At 36.6% G+C, this 16,578-nt stretch overlaps 1 protein-coding gene across 4 annotated transcripts in view; it reads left to right on the forward strand.

The window, feature by feature from the left end:
- Positions 1 to 3,511: 3,511 nt before the first annotated feature.
- The window catches only part of Cep112 (centrosomal protein 112), a 466,461-nt gene continuing 453,394 nt past the window's right edge, over positions 3,512 to 16,578 (forward strand). For 3 of the 4 annotated variants that reach the window (XM_071603145.1, XM_071603146.1, XM_027946274.2), the window contains exons 1-4: positions 3,512 to 3,595; positions 4,523 to 4,667; positions 11,418 to 11,531; positions 14,773 to 14,963. In XM_071603145.1, coding sequence (XP_071459246.1) covers positions 11,426 to 11,531; positions 14,773 to 14,963 — 297 coding nt within the window. In that variant the 5' untranslated portion in view covers positions 3,512 to 3,595; positions 4,523 to 4,667; positions 11,418 to 11,425. Of the gene's footprint in view, positions 3,596 to 3,889; positions 3,915 to 4,522; positions 4,668 to 11,417; positions 11,532 to 14,772; positions 14,964 to 16,578 lie in introns of those variants that run through there. The other variant, XM_071603144.1, reaches the window with a different exon arrangement.

Consider the following 16,578-nt stretch of genomic DNA (forward strand, 5'->3'; position numbering starts at 1 on the left):
GAAGGGCATTTAGGCTCCACAGTTTAGTTATTGTGAATTGTGCTGCTGTAAACATTGATGTGGCTGCGTCCCTGAAGTATGCTGTTTTTAAGTTCTTTGGGTATATTCCGAGGAGAGGGATAGCTGGGTCAAATGGTGGTTCCATTCCCAGATTTCTAAGGAATTTCCATACTGCTTTCCATATTGGCTGCACCAATTTGCAGTCCCACCAGCAATGTATGAGTGTACCTTTTCCCCCACATCCTTGGCAACATTTATTATTGTTTCTCTTCATAATAGCGGCCATTCTGATTGGAGTGAGATGATACCTTAGAGTAGTTTTGATTTGCATTTCTCTAATTGCTAGAGATGATGAACATTTTTTCCCATATATTTGTTGATTGATTGAATATCCTCTTCTGAGAAGTATCTGTTCATGTCCTTGGAGATGCTATTTTTTACATACTTATTTTTTTTTAGTTGTAGTTGGACACAATACCTTTATTTTATTTATTTATTTTTATGTGGTGCTGAGGATCTAACCCAGGGAGGATCGAACACGTGCTAGGCAAGTGCTCTAACAATGAGCCACAATCCCAGCCCCAAGGGATGCCATTTTTAAAGATATCGTTAGAACAGATCCAAAAAATTGTTAATATGAGTCAGTCATTCTTATGGACTGTTAAGTAGGATTACAGATTTGCAAAATGCCTCTAGAAGGCCAATTGGCCGTACAGGTTAAAAACCTTAATGGCATTTTATGTCCATAGAAATCTCTTGTATGGAGATAGATGAAATTTCAACAATGATGTATAAGTCAAAGGCATTTATTGCAGCATTATTTACAAGAGTAAATTTTAGTAACTACAGGAGAATAATTAAGCAAATGACATTATATCCAAATGATAGAATAATAAGTCAACATTAAAAATGGTGATATATATATATGATTTAATTAAATATATGAAAATGTTAATAGTGGTTATTCTTTTTCAAATTTTTTTTAGTTGTGGATGGACACAATACCTTTATTTTTATTTATTTTTATGTGATGCTGAGTATTGAACCCAGTGCTTCACACATACTAGGCGAGTGCTCTGCCGCTGAGCTACAACCCCAGCCCAAGTGGTTATTCTTTAATGGTAGGATTATAAATAACTTTTATTTTCATCTTTAAGTCTTTCAATATTTTCCAATTTCCCTACTTGGTATTTACAAATTACTTTCCTTCAAGATAACCAAGTCTTTCATGCATTTCTTTCTAATGATACAGAATATCTTAATAATGTAAAATGGTGAATCACTAAAATTTGACTATTTAGATGAAAACTTTTGCAATCTGAAAAAAAATATGCTATTCAAATCTCAGTCTAGGAAGAAAAATTTCATTTCTTCTTACAGTTAACTCTTGATTATTCTTAATAATGAATGGAAAAAATTGATAATCTACTATAGTGATTCAAAGTCACTAACATCTGTTCTTGTGTCTTGCACTTCTTAATGTATTTATTACTTAAAATCATTCAAATTACCAGATAAGTTCACAAGAAAGTTTTTGAAACCTTGACTCCCAAGTTTTTTAGAGGAGAAAAATATGGTGAATGTCTTAATTTTGTATCTACACCAATATTTTTGAAATATAGTCATTTTTGAGAGGTTTGAGGATAGATGTGAAGGAAGTAAAATTTCTTTACTCATTCCCTCTGAGATGAACTTGACCTTGTTACATTTTTTCCTTTGATCCTCCTTTAAAAAAATCTTCAATTTTACTTTTTATATTCATTTAGACACCATTTATCAAATTCTTTTCATGTTCTTTCAGTAATCTGGTTATGCATTTTTATTTTCTAATGGATAAAAGATTATATATGTATTGTGTTCAAGAGGATGTTTTAAAATGGGTATATATTGTGAAATGGTTAATTCAAGCTAATTAATACATGCATTACTTGATGTACTTAATCAATTTTGTGATGAAAACACTCCAAAAACTACTGAATTAAGAGTATTCAAGAATACAATACTTGCTATTATCTATATTACCATATGGAACTCTTGAACTTATTCCTCCTATGTAACTGAAATTTTGTATCCTTTGACCAGTAAGTCTTCCCTACCCCTTATGCATTTTGAATGTCTTCAATGATAGGTCACATTCCTGCAACTACCTACTTGGTGTCGCATCCTTGATTCTCAGTGAAAATGATCTGGATTATGGATCATTTCTTAGCTATAAACATGTTCAATACACTTTTGCAAACTAAGTCTTAAGAGCATTTTGTAATATTCTTTTCCTTAGATTTATCTCTGAAACAATAAATGACTGTTGGTGTTTATTTCCAGTGAGATAGGTTTGAAAAGCACTTTGAAAAGAATATGACTTCCTTCTGGAAGCTTGAAAGTAACTAGTTACGAATGAATGAACCTTCTATTTTCTTTATGGAAAATTGAAAAGATGCTTCAAGCTGTGTTTAATGTTAAGTTTGGCACATATTGAATGCATTGCAAAGATTCTGCAGAAGGAATCCTGTTGTGAAATTAGATGAAAAACAGTGGTAAACCGGATTTCATTTAAGTGAGTGTTTTTACAATTTAAATTTTGCTTCTGTCTGGTATTTTAAAAAAATACGTTTAGTTCACAGCTTCTAGAAATGTAAGAGACCAAAGAACACCACAATGTAGCAAAGCAAATATGGATATTGCCTTGAGGTGGATGAGACTTCCTGGGAAGAGAAAAAAACTACATTTCCCAATTGATGTTACTGTTTTCCACGGAATTGGTAAACATAAATCATTTTTATTTTTTTTCCCCAGATCTTCAGAATTCGGAGTCAGTTTTTTTTCAGACTTACAATAGAAAAAAAAAAGACATTGCTCATTTTTCTGTATAATCCATCACCCTCATACATATACGGGTTGTAAGATATCAGGGACAAATTCTCACATCTTTCCACCCATCTAACTGTGACCTGTGTCCAAATAATGGACACACACCCTTCCGTGAACATTCTCCAGCAATCCTTTTTTTCTTTGTCCTTTAGTTGTTTTTTTTTTCTCTTCGACCCTTCAGGGGCTCACAAGCTACTCTGTGAGTAGGATGCTCTAGGGCAGCAGAGTGCAAGACAACAGCCTAATTGTCTTGGAAGAATCGGCCTGGGACTGCTGAAGAGCTGCCAGCGTAGAAAGCAAGCCTGACCACAGCGCTGTGGGCTGGAGCGTCGCCACGGCAACAGCGTGGTGCGCACGCCGCCCCCGGGAGGACCTGGAAATGCGGAGTCGGAAGTCTCCGCCCCCAATCCGCTAGAGAGTAGTGTCTACCGCCTGAGCGTCGTCATGACAACTGCGCCGCGCGCCGGCAGCCGCCGAAGGGCGCGGAAACCCTCTCCTGAGGCCTGGGGGGCGGTAGTGAACGCAACCCGGAGCGTCGCCACGGCAACGGCGCCAGAGAGCCGGCCGCGGCCCGAGGGGTGGGGCAAGGGGCGGGGAAAGGCGAGCCCGGTAGTCCCCGCCCCCGGCCTGCTGGGCGGCGGCGACCCAGCGGCCCGCAAGGATTTGAAACCGTTTGGTGGCGGCGGCGGCGGCGGCCGAACGGAGGGCTTCCTTGTAGGGGCTCCAGGTTCTCGTTTTTCGCATTTCCCCCTCCCACCCCTCCTCCCAGGTTCTCAGTGGAATTTTGCGCGGGTTGGCGGCCGCCCCTCCTGTTGCGGGCTCGTGCGGGGCGGGGCGTCGCCCGCAGGCCCGGGCCGGTTCTCCAGGCCTGGGGGGGCGCGCGCCCCCCGTGTCGCCTGCAGACTGAAGTCCCGAGTGGTAAAGTTATGAGTAAAGTTTGATCAGCCAGGCGAGGGTGGGGGTGGGGGTCTGGTCTGCAAGAAGAGGTCCAGAAATCTGCCCCCGGCGCTTGCGGCTGTGGAGAGAAAGCTGTGTTCTGGGACAAGGTAGGAGCGCGGCCCGGCCCGGCCCGGGGCCGCGCAGGCCGCCGGTCCCCGGTGCCCGCGCTGGCCGAGGAAGGACTGCGGGGAGCCTGACTGCTAGAGTTGCGGAAGCCCTGTCAGAGCAGAGCCGGTGTGCGCTGGGTTTGGGCAGCACCAGGTGCGCTTGGCTTGTAGAAACAATCCTAATAAACATCCCGCTTGGAAAGGCCCTATTCCCGGCGTCAAGGCCTTAGGAAGACGTGCAGGGTTTCTGAGTTTTAGGTGTTCAAGAGGACAGAAGTAATCATGAACAACTTTTATTCAGATCCTTGCGCGCATTTTTGTTATTTGTCTTTAGTATTTAAAGATGAGTGAAAGAAAAGGCAAATGAAATGCCACCAGCCTCTCTGCAGTGGTCAGTCTCCACCGAAGAGGGAGAGCAGGGCAATTTGTAGTGTTCTGGTCCAGCTGACTTCCGGTGGGGAAGGGGTCAGCTACTTTACCGGGCTAAGCCTCCACTTCCTAATCAGGGTGAAGTGGCTTATGGAAGTAGTGCCATCTGGCAGGGTGCTCAGTATACATTGAAATAAGTTTCTTTTCTTTTTCTTTCTTTCTTTCTTTTTTTTTTGCAGTGCTGGGGATCGAAGAAGCCAGGGCTTCATGGATGCTAGGCAAGCACTCTACCACTGAGCCACACCCCCAGCCCTAGGATACCTTCCCGAAGTGCTCAGAAGCACCTGGCACAGTCAGGGAAGGCGCCTGTCAAAACATCCAAATGTAAGCAAGATAAACGTGCACCTGTACAACTTTTTGATTTACTGACAAGTTGTCTTTTGAAGTATGTTTAAAATATGATTTGATGGAACATAATGGATTTTACACAACTTTCAGAAACATGTTAGGCAAGAGGCATGATATGTGGGAAGCGTATTCTTGACTTAGCAATTGTGGCTTTTTTCCCCCCAAGGTCTTTTCACGTTTGTGACTTGCTTATGTATTGCTGACTCCTATGGCAGCTAAGCACCTTGAGAAGGCCTTCTCCCATTTTGTGGCTGTCCACAAAGAAACAGTTTAACAAAAGACATGAATCAAATACAGATTATAGATATAAGCAAAAACCATCCATTTTTTTTTGCTTTTGAAGTAATTTATATGACTAGTAGTCACACAACAATTTATATCACTTAGAAAAGACACTCTAAGTACTTTAAGCCTAAACTAAAGATGTGGCTTCACTTATTTTTCAGTTTTAATAATTTGAATCTAATTCTGATAAATATAAAACTTCTTGATTAGCTGGATATATTCTTTGAAGGTTTGAAATGTTAATTTTTTTTTCTTTTTGAATTTGTTGGAGAATGAATAAGGGTTAAGAAGAAGCAGAGTTTTAGCCTTTACTAAACATCACTGACTTTATCTTTTTTAAAAATTTGTGCTATAGTATTGCATGTCATTATAGATTGCCTTTTTGTTTTTCTAATTTTATTAATTGGAGAGAAAGTTGACTTATTTGTAAGTGGCCAAATGGTGAGATACAATAGATCTGAAATTAAAATTTCAGAATTTCAATCTGAGTTTTGGGCTTGTTTTATGATTTTTGGTGCATCATTTAACTGTTGCGTTGTAGTTTTCTCTAGCATTGAACACTAACATTTCCTGCTGGTATCAAAGGATTAGTTAAGAATTAGTGATTATGAGGGATCTTTTTACCTTTGCCATAGTTAATGATGCTCTTAGGACAAGATATTGAGCCTGGAAGTTCATCAAGGCCAAAGCTGTGCTTAAAATTCTTGGCTTATGAGTTTCCATTGGTTTATCTGTTTGAATAGCTGCTTTTCAATATTATGATCTAACATCAATTAGTGGTATCATAGCCTGTTTTACCAAGTACATAACTTATGGAATATATTATAGAAATGTAAGATGAAACCAACAATCACACACTCACATGCATACACACAGCCTCCAAACCAATCAACTAATCAAAAAATGCTTTTAAATCAAATTTATTTATTTATTTTTGCACTACTGGGGATAGAACCAGGGCCTTGCATACATTCTAAGCAAGTACTCTACCATTGAGCTGCATCACCAGTTTTAAGTAAAATTTATTTAACCAAGTCTTCAATTTGGAAATATTGTTATTTTACCATAATTCAGAAGGTATGATGACCAGTTTTAATAAATTATGAGCATATAGTATTCCTATTTTGGAAGACCTATTTGGTATTCAGAACAGAAACATTAAAAAACAATTAGTCATGACTGAGTACAGCGCGCATGCCTGTAATCCCAGCTGCTTGGGAGGCTGAGGCAGGACAATTGCATGTTCAAAGCCAACCTCAGCAATTTAGTAAGGCCCTCAGCTAGACCCTGACTCTAAATAAAATATTAAAAAAAGCTAGGGGTGTGGCTTGGTGTTACACACCCCTGGGTTCAATCCCAAGTACCAAGAAGAAGAACAACAACAACAAATTAGTCATGTAAAAGTGGAACACTAATCTACTTGGTTAGTGTTTATTTAGCAATTGTTTATTTAGCTTGTAAAATGTATCAGACAATATTCTAGGTACCTACTTAAATGTGCAAATTGTGATCCCTGTTCTCCAGGAGCAAATCCTAGATGATGGAAGATAATGTAAATAATATACAAATGCAAGTCAGTGGTACATAGGGCTTTGTGTGAGTAATGGCAGTGAGAATAGAAAAGCTGGCAGATTTGAGACAGAGTATTTGTTGATGTATCGGTTTATGTGAGTTTAGAGAATGGGAACACTGGAACTTCTATTCTGGCAGATGACGTAGAGGTTGATGCCATCAAGGAGAGTATAGCATAGTAGAATAGACGTATGGGGAAATCATGAAAAATTTTCTTTGGGAGCTGTCGTAAATGGGAGTCTGGAGTTGCAGAGAGAAAGTGAAGTTTAAATGAAATTTAAGAGTGAATTATATGAGAAGTTACTTGAGTTACAGTAACTGAATGTGATAGCCTACGGAGAGTGTGCAAGTCAGATCAAAAGGAGGCTAAAGAGAGAGTGGAAGAATACCGATTTAATGTTAGGTGGAAAAGCAAGAGCCATTAAGAGAAGGGGAAGGAATGATCTGAGAGGCAGCAGGGGACCCAGGAGTGAAAGGAACTGCTGAGTTTCTAGGAGTAGTGAGTCCTAAGAAGTACATGATGGTGTGGAGATGTCAAACAGGGTGCAAATTGAAGCTAGCCCTTTGGATTTGTGAACTAGTGGATAATTAGTGAACTTTGAAAGATTTTCCATTGCAGGATAGAGCTGGGAGTTGATAAGAAAGAAAGAAGCAGACTGATGAGTGGAAGATTAGAATGAGGATTAGCATGGGAGGGGAAGGAGTCAGAGAATGTAAAATAGAGAAGAAGTAATTGATAATTGATAAATGACAGGAAGAACTATGGACCTTAGAAGTAGAGTTGTTTTGCTTTTTTCTGATACAGTAGCAAAGGAGGTAAGAATGTCTTTTTCTAAGAAGTAATTTGGGAGATGTTAGGAATACCATTTTACTATGGTGTTGCCATTCATTATTTTTTCCATGAATCAGGAAGAAAGATTTTTTTAAAATTGAGAATAAGGTGAGTTTGGAGTTGTTAAATGGGCATTAAGATATCTGGTAAAAGTTTTAAAGTGCTTTGTGGAGTAAGAAATATTAAGACTCCTTAGGGTTCAGATGGCATCAGAAGCTATCTGACTCCAAGGCAGTACCATCTTTTTCTTGCAGCCCTTTGGGTAGAGAAAAAGTGGGGCATTGAGGGAACTGTAGTCTTGCTCAGTAGAAAGAAAAAATCTAGTGGAATAAGAGAGAGCTTAAGAGGCTAAAGGGCTGTTATCAGCTGGAGGGGTTTCTTTGCAAGGCAGTGATGAGAATGGGGAGTGTGTTATAGTAAGATGGTTGGAGCCTCCAAAAAAAGGAATTTGGGGGTTGAAACTGGAAGAGTAGTAGTTGGGAAGTGGCAGCATGGATGTTGATCAGTGTTTTCTTTCCTGAGCAAGGTTGGATGGATGGAAAAAAGACTTCAGAGAATTCTTGTGTGCGCTTAAGAAAGACTTGTACAATAAAGTGGGAATAAAGTCAACAAGTGGGAATAAAGTCAACCAGTGAAAGCTAAGGTTTACTTAGAGAAATAGGATAGAGAGAAGTTTCTGGAAGAGGTTATTGATAATAAAATGGCAGATGCTGAGGAAAATACTAGAAGCTGGTTTAGCAGAGAGAAGGCAATTGTAGAATAATGTAGCTTATGAGACAGATCAGAGCTTTACCCCAAATATTTAATTTGTAAGCTGAATTATATAAATATCACACAAAGGTAGTCCACATCCCTACCAAGACATTTCACATTTTAAAAGAACATTTAGAATATGGATATATTTTTAACCTAAAGAAGTTTTGTCAAAACCCGTATTTCTGATTTTTGGGGATTCAGTCTTTTTACATTTAGTAGGATTTTTTTTTTCTTTCTGTTAACTGGAAGAAATATGAACACTAATATTTTTTAAAGGATATTATAAAAGTTTTAAATTACAGCAGATTAACTTTTTTTTTTTTTGCTATGCAGCTGAGTGAATTTTTGTATTTATGCATTGGTAGATTCTGAGGCCTCCTCTTTAGAGAGGGTACAGAACAATTCAACATCATATGTAGTTTCCTTGTGCCATTTTTTTGAATACATACTCTATTCTACTGCTAACTCTACTGACCACTGATCTGTTCTCTATGCTGAAATTTTTTGCCTTTTCTAGAGTATCATATAAATGGAGGTAATCTTTCAAGGATGGCTTCTTGCCCTTAGCATAAAACATTTGTAGTGTATCCATATTGGTGTGTGTATCAGTAGTCATTCCTTTTTGTTGTTTAGTACTAATTATTGTGTGCATATACTACAATTTATTTCATTCCCAGTCGAGGGAAATTTGGGCTGTTTCTGGTATTTGGTGATTCCAAACAAACAAAAAATTGCTGTAAGCACTACATTTGCATTTTTGGGAATATACATTTTTAATTTCACTTAAGTAAATACTTGGGACTGGGATTTTTGGGTTATATGGTAAGTGTATGTTTAACTTTGTAAGAAAATGCCAAACTGTTTTCCAAAGTGGCAGTATCATTTTACATTCCTACCAGCAGTGCAGGAAGCGTTTCTCTTGTTCAGGTCTTCACCTGCACTTAGTATTGTTGTCATTCTAAATTTTAGTTGTCCTAACGTGTTTGTAGTGGTATTTCATTATGGGTTTTTTTTTGGGGGGGTGGGGGGTACCAGAGATTGAACCCAGGGCCACTTAACCACTGAGCCCCATCATCAGCCCTTTTTATTTATTCATTTCTTTATTTTGAGACAGGGTCTCACTGAGTTGCTTAGGGCTTTACTAAGTTGCTGAAGCTGTCTTTGAACTTGTAATCCTCTTGCCTCAGTGTCCTGAATTGCTGGGATTACAGGCATGTCCCACTGCGCCTGGCTTTCTTAAGGGTTTTAATTTTCATTTTCCTACTGATTAATGATGTTGGGCATCTTTTTGCATGCTTACTTGCCATTATTTGTATTTCTTTTTGGTAAAGGGATTGATTTAGTTTTACTTTTGCTGGGAATTGAACCAAGGGCTTTGCTCATGCTAGGCAAGTGCTCTCCCACTGAGCTACACCCCCAGCTCCTAGAGATTGATTTATAAAAAATATGGTTATTTTTATTTGACATATAGTAATTGTACATATTTATGGGATATGATGTGATATTTCAAAACATGCAAATGATATATAATGATCAAGTCAGGGTAATTGACATATTTATTGCCTCATATTTATCATTTTTTTGTGTGTGTTGGAAACATTCAAAATCATCTCTAGTAACTATTTTGAAACATACAGTTATTTGCTGACCAGGCATTAATTTTTTTGTAGATTATTTTTATTGGGTTAAAATTTGAAGATTTCTTTTCTATATGTGTGAATGTATATAAATGTGTATAAGTGTGTGTATGTATATGTTTATATATATAAATACATATAAACGAGTATAAAAGTGTGTATATAAATGTGTACATATGTATGTGTGTATTTTTTCAGTGATGGGAATGAGCCTTGTATATGTTAAGCAAGTCTTCACCACTGAGCTATATTCCCAACCCTATATATTCTTTTTTAAAAAAAAATTTTTTTAGATGTTGATGGACCTTTATTTTATTCATTTATTTATATGCAGTGCTGAGAATCAAACCCAGTGCCTCAACATGCTAGGCAAGTGCTTTACCACTGAGCCATAACCCCAGCCCCTATATATTCTTTTTTAAAAAACATTCTTTATATTTAATTATATACTATATATTTATATTTATATATATTTTATATATTGATACACCTTATATACTTATAGATCTTATATTTAAAAAAAATTTTTTAGTTGTAGATGGACACAATACTTTTATTTATTTATTTTATTTATTTATTTTTATGTGATGCTGAGGATTGATCCCAGTGCCTCAAACGAGCTAGGTAAGTGCTCTACCACTGAGCCACAACTCCAGCTCCCCAACTGTATATATTCTTTTTTAAAAAAAAATTATTTATTTTTTAGTTGTAGTTGGACACAATACCTTTATTTTATTTACTTATTTATATGTGGTGCTGAGGATCGAACCCAGGGCTGCGCATGTGGTAGGCGAACATTCTACCGTTGAGCCACAACCTCAGCCCCTCTTTTTTTAAAAAATTGTTTTTAGTTATACATGGGCACAATCTTTATTTTGTTTATATATTTTTTTGTGGTGCTGAGGATTGAACATAGTTTCTCACATGTTTGAGGCATGTGCTCTACCACTGAGCCACAGTCCCAGCCCCCTACATATTCTTGATATGAGTTCTTTGTGAGATGTAAAGTTTGCAGATATTTTCTGTGGTTTATTTCCTAATTCTTCATGACCAAAATCATGAGGATTTGTTTTTCCTATTTTCTTCTAAGAGTTGTATAGATTTATATTTTATACTTAGACGCACAATTTGTTTGGAGTTAATTTTTCTATATAATATAGGTTTAGGTTTGAGGTGTAATTTTTATTTGCATATGGATATCCAGTTGTTACAGCATTATTTGTTATAAAAACTGTGATTTCTCCTTTGTTGAAAATCAGTTCTTCATGTTTGTGTTAGTCCATTTTGGAGACCCTCTGGTCTGTTTCCTTGATCTATGTGTTTGTTCTTTCACCAATACTACATTGTCTTGACTACTGTAGATTTATAGTCCGTCTGAAAAATCAGGTAGTATGAATCCTCCAACTTTTTTTTTTTTTTTTTTCAGAATTGTTTTGTTTTCTCTAGTTTCTTTATATTTACATATAAATTTTAGAATCTGCTTGTCTGTATCTACAAAGAATGCTGCTGGATTTTGATTTGAATTGCATTAAATCTGGAGGTAATTTTGGGGAGAATTGTTATTTAATTGATAAGTTTTCTTTTATCTTCTTTAGAGTTTTATAGTTTTTGGCTTACAGATCCTTATTTTTAAATCTTTTACAGATTGGACTATGGAAATGGAAAGTGAAGAAGAAAAATGGGAGAAGCTGGATGCAGAATTTGATCACTTTGTGGTAGATATGAAGCCCTTTGTTCTAAAATTACTCCATAGGTCAGGTAAGATGTGTTTGAAAACTAGATTTTTTTTTTTTGGTACCAGGGAATCAAACCAGGGGCACTTAATCACTAAGCCGTACTCCCAGCCCTTTTTTATGTTTTATTTAGAAACAGGGTCTCATAAGTTGCTTAGCACCTGGCTAAGTTGCTGAGGCTGGCTTTGAACTCGTAATCTTCCTGCTTCAGCCTCCAGAACCGCTGGATTACAGGCATGCCTCACTGCACCTAGTGAAACTAGATTTTTAAGATTAATTTTTTTCTTTATATTTAATTAAACCAGTGAGCTGTCAAAATGGATAGCTGAAATATTTTAGTAATAATTTTTGTCATTGACGTACGTTGTTTACTTTGAGCTATTCATGGGTAAATAAAAATTTAGTGACTGTGTTCTTTAAGCTGTGAAAAGATCTTATTGTGGTACCACTTTTTACATGTCATGAACACTGATCTCTAAAGTTAGCCACAACTGTGTTTACCTCCTTCTGTGAAAGTGCCTTCTATTTTAGGAACCTATTATTCACTTATTCTCTGATCCTTTTGTCTATCAGAGCAGAAGAGAATCCATTGGTCTTTTATGATTATGACTGTTTGAATAAAATCAGGTGTGAATGAATTTTTGTTGCTATTTTGTCTTCATTTCCCAATCTGTTATTTTTTATTTTGGAATGAGGGCCTTTTTCTCAAGTTAGAGAATTTTCTGATGATTTAAGGCATCACAGAGCAATTGGAGTGAATTTGGGGGACTTAGGAGATTCTTTCCGTTGTAGTAGGTATAAGGTTGGATGTGAAGGTGAACCTGATTTGGTAGCTGTTGAGTAGATGGTTTAGAGTGGGACCAAGAAACTATGGCCTTTACTCTTTCCAAGTTCCCTGTTTCCTGAGGTGTCTGAGTGAACTCTATATTTAAAGTGAGGAAATTATTCAGTATTAGATATTTATTTCAGGGGCTGCAATGGGAGAAGGGAGTGTGACATGAATTGTGCACTCTGTGCCTACTCACTTCCAAAGCCTGCAGCCTTTCCTAGTCCAGGGCAGCTTGGCACAACTTTCCCTTGAATCTTCTTACTGTATCTCCTTTCTTGCCTTGCTGGACCTTAACTTTTTCTTTCTTTCTTTGTTATTTTTTTCTGGTTGTTGTTGTCGATGGACCTTTAATTAATTAATTAATTAATTAATATGTGGTGCTGAGAATCGAACCCAATGCCTCACAAATGCTAGGCAGCTACTCTACCACTGAGCCACAACCCCAGCCCCTCCTTTTGGTCTTTTTGTTTTTGATTTGCTAATTAGGAAAAATTTGTAGCAAAATTTCTCACTACAAATATGTTTCAAGTCAAACCACCCTCTTATCTTCTTTTAAAAATGAATTAAAGCAGGGCGTGTGCCTATAGCCCCAGTGACTTGGGAGGCTGAATTAGGAGGATCAAAAGTTCAAGGCCAGCCTTAAAAACTTAATGAGACCCTGTCTCAAACTAAAAAAAATAAAAAAGGGCTGGGCATGTGGCTCAGTGGTTAAGTGCCCTTGGGTTCAATCCCTGGCCAAAAAATAAAACAGAAGGATTCCAGATACATAGAATTGATTACTTATAATCTTTGGTTTATGACACATTGTCAGTATTGGAACATTCATTGTTCTCCTTAATTAATTAATTGATTATTTGGTACTAGGGATTGAACCCAGAGACACTTAACCATTGAGCCTCGTTTCTATCTCTTTTCACTTTTTATTTTTAGACAGGGTCTCACTGATTTGCTTAGGGCTTCACTAACTTGCTGAGGATGGCTTTGAACTTGGAATCCTCTTCTCTCAGACTCCGGAGCTGCTGGGACTGTGCTTGGCTATTTAATTAATGTATAATAAGTATGTGGGAACTCATCTCAGTCAAGAACTAGAAATTCATAATAGCTTACTTTTTCTTGTAGCTAAAGTCTATTATTTTATTTTATTTTTTTTAGTTGCATATGGACACAATACCTTTTTTTTTTTTTTAGTTTATTTTTATGTGGTGCTGAGGATCAAACCATTGCCTCACATGTGCTAGGCAAGTGCTCTACCACGGAGCCACAACCCCAGCCCCCATAGCTTTTATTTCTATAGGGAGATTTGTAAAGTGATAACTTTAGTGATTTTTTTATAGGTAAAACAATAAATGAATATGACCTTTATAAACTCAGAAATTAGAGCAGACTTTATTATTTGTGTTAAATATATAGTCCTCAAATTACAGTAAACAGATAAATGTTAATATCAGAGTAGTTTTTCTGAGACTTAAAACAATTTGATATCATGGCAAGATAGTATGTATAATCAGTGGATCATTTATCACATGTGAACTAAACTGTGCTATATTTTTAGGTAGATTTTTCTTTTCTTTTCTTTTCGGTACTGGGGATTGAACTCAGGGGCCCTCAACCACTGAGCCACATTGCCAGTGCTATTTTGTATTTTATTTGGAGACAGGGTCTCACTTGAGTTGCTTAGCACCTTGCTTTTGCTGAAGCTGGCTTTAAACTCTCAATCCTTGTGCTTCAGCCTCCTGAGCTGCTGGGATTACAGGCATATGCCACCATGCCCAGCTAGGTAGAGTTTTAAAAGGATAATTATTTTACAAAATTACATATAAATAGCACTCACTTATTTTTAGTGATGTTAAAAGTCTTAAGTAAATCAGCTACAAATCCCTGGAAATCATTGACTTCAGCAAATAAAACATTTTGATTTAATTTTAGAGTAAGTATAAAATGCTCGATATGTCAGAGGTTGCATTTTATCTCTTTCTATGTTTGTCCAGTTAGAATTCTAGACTCTTCAGTATGTCTAAAGTCATTTTAGAGTTGCAAATTTTAACTAAAAAATTTATTCAGTAGTCATCCAGAGATTTTATTTTTGTGAAAATTTTTCTTTGTATTTTTTTTTGTCCAACTACTGATTAAAGTTAAATTGTAAATTTGGAGTTTATGGCTTGTGAGGCAACTCTAGTTCACCTTTTTTGGTGAAGTTTTATTGGAACCATTTTTTTTTTTTTTTAATGTATAGCCTGTGACTGCTTTGTTGGTGCAGTAGCTTAGTCGAGTAGTTATGCCACATGGCCTCCTAAACCTAGTTATTTACTATTTGAATCTTTATAAAATTTTTTTTCCATTTCTTGTTCTAGACTAAAGCAGGTACATTATGGTCTTTGTAATTAAATGTTGTATCTTCTGAAAAATCAAATTTCTTATAGTTCTTTTGTATTTATAGAACGGCAGAGGTGTGCTCTTTGGATTAGAAAGTTGTGTGAACCTTCAGGAACAGGTGCAGGAATAATTGGCAGGAAGAATCGGAACCTGTATGCAAAATTGTTATTGCATATGCTTAAGCGAGGAGTGCTTGAAGGCCCTTTTACACACCGCCCTGAACCAGGGACACTAAAAACATTACCTTCATACATGGTAGGTATTATTGACCAGAGTGTATTAGTTTCATTTCTTCAAAAGTGTGTAAGTTTTCATCCCTTTGGGAATACTAGGTTATGTGTCCTAGTAACACATTAATTAAAAGTATTTTTTTTCCTCTCTAATTCAGTTTTTTCTACTTTCAGTAGAAAACAGGAATTTACCTATAATGGGAATAACCTTGTTGATTAATTCAATTGTATTCTACAATATTGCTAAAAAAATGAATGAATTTTTAATATTGAACTTTAACTGCCAACTGATTTTCATTGGATTGTCGTGGTGACATTTTATGTATTTCAGTAGATTCTAGCTTATTAAACTCTTTCATAAATATTATTTTAAAATTTATAAGAGGTTGTATTGGATGACTTCTATAAATTCCCTTCTACTGTAATGCTGGAGTTTAGAAGTGATTTTCTATACTTCATTTAATTTTATTTTTATAAACAGTTTTGTTCCAATGCTTGCTTGATGAATTGTCACTGTCTGGTTCCTAATAAACATGAAATATACCTTAGTTTGTGCGGGATTTGAATACTTGAGAAGTCTTGCAGGAGTATTAGGTAATTGATAGTTGTTGTCAGGATATCCATGTATTTTTTTTAATGAACTGTAAAATTCTTATGTAGTATAAGACTTTTATGTATTTTATTAATTCACATAAGGCAAAATTTAGTTACAAGGCATGCTAAAATTTAGTTACAAGGATAATTCTTGTTTTTGGTCGAGGAATGTCAAAAGAACATATAATGGATAATAGTTTTATCCATTGTATGTTCAAGTAGAGCCATGCATTTTGCTTAAGTTAAGATCTATAGTATTTGGGATCGTAGTTGCTTGACTTGTTATTTGATCAGATATTAGCATGACGACAGTAGTCGTGTCCCCTTATCTGTGAGGGAGATGTTCCAAGAACTGTCCCTCCAATGGATGACTGAAACAGTGGGTAATACCTAATTCCTTATACTGTTCTGACAACTAAGACAGCTACTAAATGACTAGTGTATACAGTGTGAATATGCCTGGAGGGACATAGTGGGATGGATGGTGTGAGGTTTCATCATAGTACTCAAACACAATTTAAAATTTAATTGTTGATTTCCAGAGTTTTCCATTTAATATTTTTGGGCTATAGTTGACTGTAACTAAAACCATGGAAAGTGAAACTGTGGTTAAGAGGGAAACTTCTGTATTCCATTTAAAAAGAACTTGTTATGCACTTCTGATTTGGGATAGAGAGTCGTGGGTCACTTTTCCCTATATAGAGCCCCTTGAAGATTTTCTGTATAGGATTGGGAGAATTGTTGTAGAGGTGTCTGGGCAGTGAAGTTTTCTTTAGAAATTTGTCATGCAGCCTGGTTAATTTGAAGAGAAACAAATGGGCTAATGCCATTCTCAGCAACTAGAGTAGAACATTCTATGAAGTACATTCAGATGTTAAGACGTGAGTGTGCATGGTGTCCTATTTTCCCATTCACATTCAATTTCATAGAGTCATAAGGGAGAGCTTTATTTTACAAATAAAATAATGAGAAGGCCTAGGGACCAAAAAGTTAGTAATATGGCCAGAACTAACTCCCAGGTCTCTCACTCATTTGCTCACACCTCA

This window comes from Marmota flaviventris, chromosome 17 (genome assembly GCF_047511675.1).
Source record: "Marmota flaviventris isolate mMarFla1 chromosome 17, mMarFla1.hap1, whole genome shotgun sequence".
Lineage (NCBI taxonomy): Eukaryota > Metazoa > Chordata > Mammalia > Rodentia > Sciuridae > Marmota > Marmota flaviventris.